Source organism: Ursus maritimus, unplaced genomic scaffold (assembly GCF_017311325.1).
Source record: "Ursus maritimus isolate PB19 unplaced genomic scaffold, ASM1731132v1 scaffold_17, whole genome shotgun sequence".
Taxonomy (NCBI): domain Eukaryota; kingdom Metazoa; phylum Chordata; class Mammalia; order Carnivora; family Ursidae; genus Ursus; species Ursus maritimus.
In genome coordinates this window covers 59,663,714-59,672,118 of record NW_024424119.1, presented here as the reverse complement: position 1 = coordinate 59,672,118, position 8,405 = coordinate 59,663,714, and the positions used below count along the sequence as shown (strand labels likewise).

The 8,405-nt window shown below is 64.6% G+C and overlaps 2 protein-coding genes across 5 annotated transcripts; one reads left to right on the top strand and one right to left on the bottom strand.

Annotated features, from left to right (window-relative positions):
* Nucleotides 1–459: 459 nt before the first annotated feature.
* LOC103675301 (chloride intracellular channel protein 3) lies at nt 460–2,785 on the top strand. Of its 2 annotated transcripts, none has more exons than XM_040632237.1 (6): nt 460–686; nt 1,667–1,776; nt 1,861–1,986; nt 2,117–2,223; nt 2,308–2,483; nt 2,562–2,785. In XM_040632237.1, the coding sequence occupies exons 2-6, from the start codon at nt 1,721–1,723 to the stop codon at nt 2,718–2,720; spliced, it is 624 nt and encodes a 207-aa protein (XP_040488171.1). In that variant the 5' UTR covers nt 460–686; nt 1,667–1,720; the 3' UTR covers nt 2,721–2,785. The 2 variants fall into 2 exon arrangements, with proteins under 2 accessions (XP_040488171.1, XP_040488170.1); XM_040632236.1 differs by lacking the exon at nt 460–686 and adding an exon at nt 703–849.
* A 612-nt stretch (nt 2,786–3,397) lies between these two features.
* Nucleotides 3,398–5,011, bottom strand: PAXX (PAXX non-homologous end joining factor). Of its 3 annotated transcripts, none has more exons than XM_040631420.1 (7): nt 4,800–5,011; nt 4,659–4,719; nt 4,356–4,405; nt 4,085–4,275; nt 3,939–4,007; nt 3,698–3,782; nt 3,398–3,584 (listed from the first exon to the last, which is right to left on the bottom strand). In XM_040631420.1, exons 1-7 carry the CDS (start codon nt 4,922–4,924, stop codon nt 3,566–3,568), a joined length of 600 nt encoding a protein of 199 aa, XP_040487354.1. In that variant the 5' UTR covers nt 4,925–5,011; the 3' UTR covers nt 3,398–3,565. The 3 variants fall into 3 exon arrangements, with proteins under 3 accessions (XP_040487354.1, XP_040487353.1, XP_040487355.1); XM_040631419.1 differs by having other exon boundaries at nt 3,398–3,588; nt 4,800–5,008; XM_040631421.1 differs by lacking the exon at nt 4,356–4,405 and having other exon boundaries at nt 3,398–3,588; nt 4,085–4,235.
* Nucleotides 5,012–8,405: the final 3,394 nt, after the last annotated feature.

The following is an 8,405-nucleotide window of genomic DNA, read 5'->3' as shown; positions in this document are numbered from 1 at the left end:
CCCCCCCACCCCAGGGGTTGCGGGCGCGGGGCGGAGGAGGCGCTGGCAGGGGCGGAGCAGGCTGGGGGTGTGTGCACACAACGTCCCCTCGTCGGTTCCTTCCAGCCAACGGCGGGGGCGGCAGACCCATCGGTCAGGAGGTTGAGGCTTCTAAGCCTTCTCCCCGTGCTTCTTTTGAAAGGCTAAGAAGGGGAAAAGCCTGCCCGGAACGCCATCGGGAGGGCAGGAGTGTGGGGTCGACTGACCACGGACACCCGAGCCGGCCCGCAGCACTCCAGGAATGTGGCCCGGCCGGGGGGTGGGGCTCTGCCTGACCGAACTCAGTGGTGGGAGGGGCGTCCCTTCCCGGGGTGGGGGTGGGGAGGCAGATTGGGAAACTGAGGCTGGGGTCAGGCTGTTCATTTCTCCTACCCACTCCCCAGCTTTCTGGGAGGGGACCCTGACAGACAACAGGTGTTCACTGCAGGGAGGGCTGTGGGGTTCATGGCAGGAGTCATTCTGATCCAGAGCTGTCCTCTTCCCAGACTGGCACCCTCCTCTCCCTGCCTCCGACTCCGTTGGTCTCTGCCTCCATCCCACACACCCCCTTCAGGCGCTGGGGTCCCCAGCACTGCCAGCCCTGGGCACTCAGTACTCTCACGGTCACAACCTCATGCTTGGACACGGAGCCTCAACCGCCTGCCTGCGTGAGTGCCTGCCTGGGTGACTCGTCAGGGCGGTCCTGGGCTGGGGAGGGCGGGGCACCCCGGAGTCTTAAAAGGCTCTCCAGGCCTGCGCCCCTGCCTCGCCTTGCCGCCGCCGCCGCTCCTCGCCATGGCAGAGAGTGCCAAGCTCCAGCTGTTTGTCAAGGTGCCACTGGGCTGGGAGGGCAGCCCCCAGGACGAGTGCGCGCTGGGGGGCTCTGCTTTCTGGGCCAGGCAGTGGGTCTCCAAAGCCGCATCTGTGCCCTCTCCCTGGCGGGGGGCTCAGGCAGCCCTACGGAGGCTGAGGAAAGAGGGACCAGGACTGGGGGAGGGCCCAGTGAGCTGTCCCCAAGGGTGTGGGGGTGCTGACTCCCAGCCGTGGCTCCGGGACCCAGCCCAACCCTCCTGGAGAAAAAGCCCCTTGGTGGGGAGGTGCCCATCAGGCAGCTGGTGGCCAGGGCCCAAGTGGAGCTTGAGGTCAGTGCAGCAGGAGAGGGGTGCTGGGCCAGGTGATCGCCTGATGCTCACATCACTGCCCAGATCCGTTGGTCCCCGGGCAGGGGCTGCCAAACCCCGGCTTCCTCCCCACTGTCGGGCGTGGGACAGTGAGTAGCTGCCAGCCAGAGTCCAGTTTGGCAGGTGAATCACTCAGAAAACAGCTCACTTGGCCCATCCCACCCTTGTGACCAGCCTGTAGGGCCTGGAGACCAGGAGCCTGGCCTCTGCCCAGGTGCTGAAGATAAGGGTCTAGGGGCCAGGCCCCAGAGCTTGGGCCCTGCCCCCGTGTCCCTGGGAGATGGGAAGGCCCTTCCCCGCCTCCCAGGGACCCAGTCAAGGGCTCTCACCCACCACTTGTCCAGGCCGTGCCCAACCAAGCTGGGGCCTTGGATCATTCCAGACTCTTGGCAGTGGGAGGCAGGGGCCCTTTGGCAGAATTCTTAGGTCTGTTCTCTGCCCGGCACCCTCTACTCCACCCACCCCAGGCGAGCGAGGACGGCGAGAGCGTGGGACACTGCCCTTCTTGTCAGCGGCTCTTCATGCTCCTGCTCTTCAAGGGCGTGCCCTTCACCCTCACCACGGTGGACACTCGCAGGTGAGCCCCCTGCCCCCAGGGGAGCCGCTCCCTGGTCTCTGGCCCTTCTGACCAGCGGCCCTTCCACCTGCCTGGTGCCCACAGGTCCCTGGATGTGCTGAAGGACTTTGCTCCTGGCTCTCAGCTGCCCATCCTTCTCTATGATGGCGACGCCAAAACGGACACACTGCAGATCGAGGAGTTTCTGGAGGAGACGCTGGGGCCCCCTGAGTGAGGGCGTGGGCCTGGTGGGAGGGGCGAATACGGGGCGGCAGGGAGGAGCCCAGGAAGATCGCTGAGGGTCCCGCAGGGGAGGGGGCGCGGCACAAGGGTCTGACCAGAGATTCCTAATTCCCTGTAGATTCCCCAGCCTGGCGCCCCGCTACAGGGAGTCCAGCACCGCGGGCAACGACGTCTTTCACAGGTTCTCCGCATTCATCAAGAACCCGGTGCCCACGCAGGACGATGGTGAGGAGAGTCCGAAGCCACGGCGAGGGTGGGGGGAGTTGGCCCAGGCCCAGGCCTCACTGCACCCCCCACCGCCTCCCCCAGCCCTGTACCAGCTGCTGCTGCGCGCCCTCACCAGGCTGGACAGCTACCTGCGAGCGCCCCTGGAGCACGAGCTGGCGCGGGAACCGCAGCTCCGTGAGTCTCGCCGCCGCTTCCTGGACGGCGACCAGCTCACGCTGGCTGACTGCAGCCTGCTGCCCAAGCTGCACGTCGTGGACGTGAGTGCCGCTGGCGGGGCGCGGGGCTGGGGGCGCGCGCTCCCCAAGGCCTGACCGCGTCGCGCCCCTCGCCCGCAGACGGTGTGCACACACTTCCGCCAAGCGCCCATCCCAGCAGAGCTGTGTGGCGTCCGCCGCTACTTGGACAGCGCGCTGCAGGTGAAGGAGTTCAAGTACACGTGTCCATCCAGTGCCGAGATCCTAGCGGCCTACCGGACGGTCGTGCGCCCCCGCTAGCCCCTCCTCCACCGTCTACACCACCCCCTGCCCACTCTGTACAGACCCATAAAGGCACCTTTGCCCAGTGAGCCTGTCCTGATCTCGGAGCAACCAGATGGCCCTCGATTTCTGCCACCCCCAAGCCCCCACCACGGAAAGCACAGCTCCACATGATAGCCCAGAACGACAGGGGCAGAGAAACCACTGGGTGGTTCTGCAGGGGACTGGATTGGGCTCCCAAACCAGTCAGCCCAGGGTGGGGCAGCAGGATGGCCAAGGAGGGTGGGGAGCCGAGCCCAACCTGGGCACCCAGGGGCTCCGGGCCAGTGGGTGGGGCCAGCCCACGTTCCTCAGCCCTGCCCCAGGGAGCAGGCCACCCTCCGATTTGCACAGGACCCAGTGTGTATGCAGTGTGGGATACCAGTGGCTGAGCCCTGCGGGGTGGGTCTGGGAGAGTGAAGTGTGTGCCTGGAGCAGTGGGGACCGAGCTCCAGCCTTGAGGAGCCCTGCCCTGCCTGCCTGGCCCTCGGCTCCTGTGCGAACCAGGCAGGGGCAGCTGTGTGAGCCCGGAGAGCGTGGGGCCTCCTCCCCCCAGGGAGCCTACGAACTCTAGCCCGGTGCCAGATCACGGGCGCAGGGGATCCGTGATCCCTGTCCCCCCGCCAACCCCCAGAAGCCGGAGCGTGGCTGGCTCCTCCCTCTGAGGAAGCATTTATTTGACGGAGAAGCGGTTTGAGGAGCAGGTGTTCCCACCCCGCAGCAGGATGGGCCGGTGGAGATTGTGGGGTCTCAGAGGCTGTCCCCACCTCACAGGCAGAGTCCTGGCAGGCTCACTCTGCTGCATCTTCAGGGGCTCTCAAAGTCTACACCACCGGCTGGCTTCTTACTGGGAGAGAAGGGAAAGTGACACTGCGGTGTGATGGAGCGGGGGGGTGGGCAGCAGCGGTCCAGGGCTTGACCCTGGGCACAGGAGCGGGGGACAGGTGGGTGAGTACCTCTTGAAGCCCGGGTTGATGAGGGACTCTCCTGGACACCGCCTCCTGGTCCCGAGTCCAGGGCCGCCTCTCTGAGGATCCGGGTCTGAAAGAAACAGGATAGGAGGGGGGTTCCTGGGTCCGGTGCAATTCCAGGGCCACAACCCCCTCTCCACATGCATCCTCTCTCTGGAGTCTGAGTCTGGTCCTGGGGAAGATGAGTGGCACAGCCCCAACCAAAGTCATAGGTGACAGGCCTTACCTGGTAAGAAGAGCTGGGGCCCCACCAGACAAGGGTTCTTTCTGGGGCTGGCACCTGTCACTTGCACAGCTGGGGAAGAAAGCTGAGAGTGAAGGCACGAGCAGGGGGCCCTAGTGAAGATTCGGGGCACGCCCTCCCCACCCCACCTTCCAGCTGCCTCTTCAAGGTGCACACTTGGTCTGCCAGTCTCAGGGTCAGTGCCTGCAACCTGGAGGCTGCCTCTGGGGCTGGCACCTTGTGGAGGTCAAAATCCAGTGCCGAGGCCCCCCCTGAAAGGGTTAGGGATGCTCTGTCCTCCTGCAGGGTGAAAGTCACAGCTTGCTGCTCGCAGGCTGCCCTAGGAAAGGAGGGATGCTGAGTGCTGTGTCCAGATCCCTTTGCTCCACACCCACCTTTCCTCCCTGCTCAGGGGCTCACCTGAACCGGGGCGTGATATCCTCAGCCGTACTCAGGCCAAAACGGGCTTTCTACAGGGCACAGGGGCTGGTCACCAGCTGCCCAAGACCCTGGAATCACCCCCAAAGCTGCCTGACCCACAGCCGCCCCCGACGCCGGGCCAATCTTAGGACTACAGCCGCAAAGCTAGGGGAAGGGTGTCCAGACCCCCTCCCCCCCCCCGGGGGGAATCCCAGACCGCCCCCCTCGATCTCATAGGTGGTCCGCACTGCAGATAAGGGGTGCTGGGGGCTTCCAGGCCCGCCCAGGAGCCCCGCTACCCACGAGGGCCGCCAGGCTGTCCGCCGTGAAGCAGGTGCTCCAAAGCTCCGCGGCGTCCGTCACGCTGTGGGGGGAGCGGCTGTCAGACCCGACCGCCCGCGGAAGTGTCCGCGCCCCCAGCGCCCCGCGCCCCTCGCCACTCACTAGAGGTTGAAGTCGCCGGGGCCTCTGTCCTCGCTGCCCTCCCCCTCGCAATAGCACACGAAGCGCGGGGGCCCGGGACCCGGCGGCAGCGTGCAGAGAGGCGGCGACAGCGGCGGCGGCACCATGGCAGCACCGCGCGCGGGGGACCACCGAGCCGGCGAGCGCGGCGCAGGCCTAGGGCGCCTGCGCCGGAGCAAGGCCCGGGAGCCGGGGGCGGAGCCAGCCCGGAGAGGTGCCCACGGGGCCTGCGCGGGGCGGGGCTGACGGTCCTGTCGCGGCTGGGAGGACCCTGGGCCCGCGCGGGGCTGGCGGGGCTCGGTGGACCGGGCTTAAAGCGCGGGGCGGGGCGGGGACCTCCGGCGAGCCGGTCCCCAGTGCTGTCCCCACGCCCGCGTGGGGGCCTCTGCCGCCTGCCCCGCAGCTGCGCGCCCGCCACCCGCCGAGTCCGGGGTTCCCCGCTGTCCAGCGGCCTCCTCCCGCCTTCCACACCGGCTCTCGCCCGACGTATTGCCCACGTTGTCCTCAGATGTACAGAGGTTCCTAACGCCTAACTGTAACAGGTCGGAATACAGAAGTGAATGAAGTATGGCAATTCGTCCCACGGTATTCGCCCAGCACCTGTTTCTTGCCTCCTGCGGTCCTAGGCCCGGAGCACACCTTCACCCCCAGACGAGGCCCCTGGTCTCCTGGAGCCCTGAGAGCTAATGGGATGTACGAATAACAAACAGGAGACGAGAAACTCTCAGGCAGCCGTTTAAGCTGTGACCCGGGCAAGAGGGGGGCCTTGCGCACCGGGATACGGGATCCCACGCAGAGGGAGCGGCCATGGAGGAAAGCCCACGGTGGGCACAGCACAGTTCTGCTCAAGGCTTTGCAAGAGGGCCAGGGTGACCCCAGGGCGGCCATAGGGAGGGCGGCTGGTGGGTTTTCAGGCTATGCTGATGTGTCCCCAGCGTGCCTGCACCTGAGCCTGGCCCCTCCCTGACCTTCCCCTGATTGACAACCCCAGGCTCCTGCCACAGGGCCCTGGCCTGGCACGCCCATCGCCCCCAGACTCACATGCTTCCTTCAGGTCCTCTGTCAAAGGTCACCTTCTCAGTGAGGCCTTCCCTAGTCCCCTTACATTAAAGGTCAACAGCCCGCCCGACATCTCATGTCCTCTCTCCTGTTTTATGTGCTTGTTTTCCAGACTCGTCACTACATAAAGTACATTCTGGTCTCCTCACTGTGGCAGCAGCCTCTAAGACGGCCCCAGCCATCCCGCCTCCTGTGTTCAAGCGTTTCCACATCCCTCCCCTGCGTGTGGGCTGCTTCCAGCAGGAGAACGCTGCATAAGGGACGGGCTGGCCCTTCCTTCTCCTCGAATTGCTCACCATGACCACGTGTGGCAGCCCTGGGCGCACACCCATGTGGCAAAGGACCAAGGCCTGGCAAGGGCTAGTGAGGGGGCTGGCATGCAGACCCCCCAGCGGAGCCTTCGGAGGAGCACGCGGCCCTGCCTGGTGGCTTGACTGCGGCCTCCTGAGCAATCTTGTGCCAGAGGCCCCAGAACACCCAGGCCCAGGTTCCTGATCCTCAGAAACTGCGGGGATGACACATGCTTGTTGTTCTAAGCCGCTAAACTGGGGGGTAACATTCGGCAGTAGGTGACTAATACATTTATTTATCGTGTTCATTGCCCATTCCCCCCAGAGGTCCATAGGGCAGGCCTTTATGTCTGTTTTACTTGCCACTGGACCTTCAGTGCTCGAACGCTGCCTGGCACAGACACACTGGGTAAATACCGTGGATGAAGGAATGCAGAGTGGGGACCTGCAGGAGGGCGTACGCAGGGGTGGGGTGGGGGGTGGTACAACTGATTTCCGTGTATAAAGCCCATGTCGAGTGTCTTGAGGAGAGACCACTGAGGGCTACAGGGGTGGAGGCTGGGGGGCAGGGAGAATAGCAGAGGGCTGCTGAGTCCCTCAGGGCAGAGCTGATGGACACTGGGCCAGGGGCTCCGAGTGCAGGGGGTGCGGTGAGGGAGGGAGGGATCACACTGACCCCTGCAGCTGGGAAGTGCGGAAATGCCCCTAGGCCACTGGGCGGGTGCAGGTTTGGAGAGGGGCCACCCCTTTGCTATATGAACTCTGATGGTGATGGTGAGACCGCTGTGCACCCAGACTCTAGCGGAGGACCGTGTCCGGAGATGTGAGCGTGCAGTCCCCAGCTCCGAGGACCCCTTAGATATCAGCTCCTCCAGACACAGTGCTTGGGGCCTAGGCACGTTTCCAGGAAGAACAAGGCAGGCACAACGATGACCCGTCCATGTCAGCTTGTGTGGAAAAGGGATTTTTGTAGTTGTGGGTAAGGGTCTTGAGATGGGGGGGTTTTCCTGGGTTATCCGAATGCCATCCCAGAGGCAGAGGGAGGTTTCACCAAGAGGAGGAGAAGGCAGTGTGGCCAGGGGGCCAGAGACTGGGGTGATGCAGCGACAAGTCAGGGGTGCTGGCTGCCGCCAGGAGGTAGCAGAGGTAAGAAGGCTTCCCCCCGGAGCCGTTAGTGGGAGTGTGGCCCTTGGCCCCGCGATTCCGGCCCAGGGAAACTGATTTTGGGCTTCTGGCCTCCAGCACCGTGAGAAGGTAAATGGTATGTTTTAAGTCACCAGGTTTGTCACAGCAGCCCCAAGGACCTAGTTCAAGACCTGAAGCAAAGATTCGCTCTAAAGCGTGGTAAGAAAACCTAAAATCCTGCTTTAAAAAATTACACAAATATCTAGAAAATGTACCGGGTGGCCGGGTCTTCGGCACCTCAGCCCTCTGCAGGAAGCAGTCTTACCGAACGTGGGTGTGGGCTCAAGGCAGGTGGGGCCTCAAACATGGGCAAGGGAAGAGGCTAAGAAAGGCTCCGCCACCGGGCGCTGGGTGGCTGTGGGGAGGGGGGCTGGGCAGCCAGGGCTGACCTCCCACCCCAGGGCACACAGCACTGCAAGCTCCCTGAGCTGGAGAAGGGGCCGCTAGAGAGACCCAAGGGCAGCCAGGGCTTGGGGTCCCAGAGGCCTAGGGAGGAACACACAGGGTGGTATTTGAGCAAAAGATTTCAGAGGGGCAGAGCAAGCTAGCCAAGCAGAGAGCTGGGAGAAGAGGTCCCCAGGCAGGAGCCCCCTGCCCCTCGGCTCTGAGGCCGACCGGGGGCCCGCACATTCAAGGGACTGGAGTTGGTCAGCGGGGCTGAAGGAAAGAGGGTAGGTGGTGGGGTCAGAGGAGGGCCGGTCAGGGAGGGCCTTCTTGGCGAGCTAAGGACTTTGGCCTTTCCTATCAGTGAGATGGGGCGCCCTGCAGCGGTGGGGAGCAGAGCAAGGGCCGCGCACAGAATTCCCCGGCTTCTGGGTAGAGAACTGGCTAAGTGCTGCCCCCGTGTGGTCGGAGCAGGGTGGTGCAGGATGAGATGATGCACCCTGGGCGGATCTGCGGTGCCTGGGGGCAGCCCTCCTGGGACCCAGAGGAGTCCCATGGGGCTACCCCACCCCAGGACAGAGCCTCTCTCCGAGGAAAGGGTATCCAGAAGGCTGTGACGGGCAGTCTGCATCTCCCTGCTCCAGGTCCTTCCCAGGGGACCTGGGGGGGG

What these genes read in the sequence shown, in the direction of transcription:
- LOC103675301 (XM_040632236.1), top strand. Translation starts at nt 814, where the DNA reads ATGGCAGAGAGTGCCAAGCTCCAGCTGTTTGTCAAG. An exon ending in AGCTCCAGCTGTTTGTCAAG is followed by an intron (nt 850 to 1,666) that starts GTGCCACTGGGC and finishes CACCCACCCCAG; the next exon opens with GCGAGCGAGGACGGCGAGAG. An exon ending in ACCACGGTGGACACTCGCAG is followed by an intron (nt 1,777 to 1,860) that starts GTGAGCCCCCTG and finishes TGGTGCCCACAG; the next exon opens with GTCCCTGGATGTGCTGAAGG.
- PAXX (XM_040631419.1), bottom strand. Translation starts at nt 4,924, where the DNA reads ATGGTGCCGCCGCCGCTGTCGCCGCCTCTCTGCACGCTGCCGCCGGGT. An exon ending in CGGACAGCCTGGCGGCCCTC is followed by an intron (nt 4,406 to 4,658) that starts GTGGGTAGCGGG and finishes TGTGCCCTGTAG; the next exon opens with AAAGCCCGTTTTGGCCTGAG. An exon ending in ATCAACCCGGGCTTCAAGAG is followed by an intron (nt 3,589 to 3,697) that starts GTACTCACCCAC and finishes CTTCTCTCCCAG; the next exon opens with TAAGAAGCCAGCCGGTGGTG.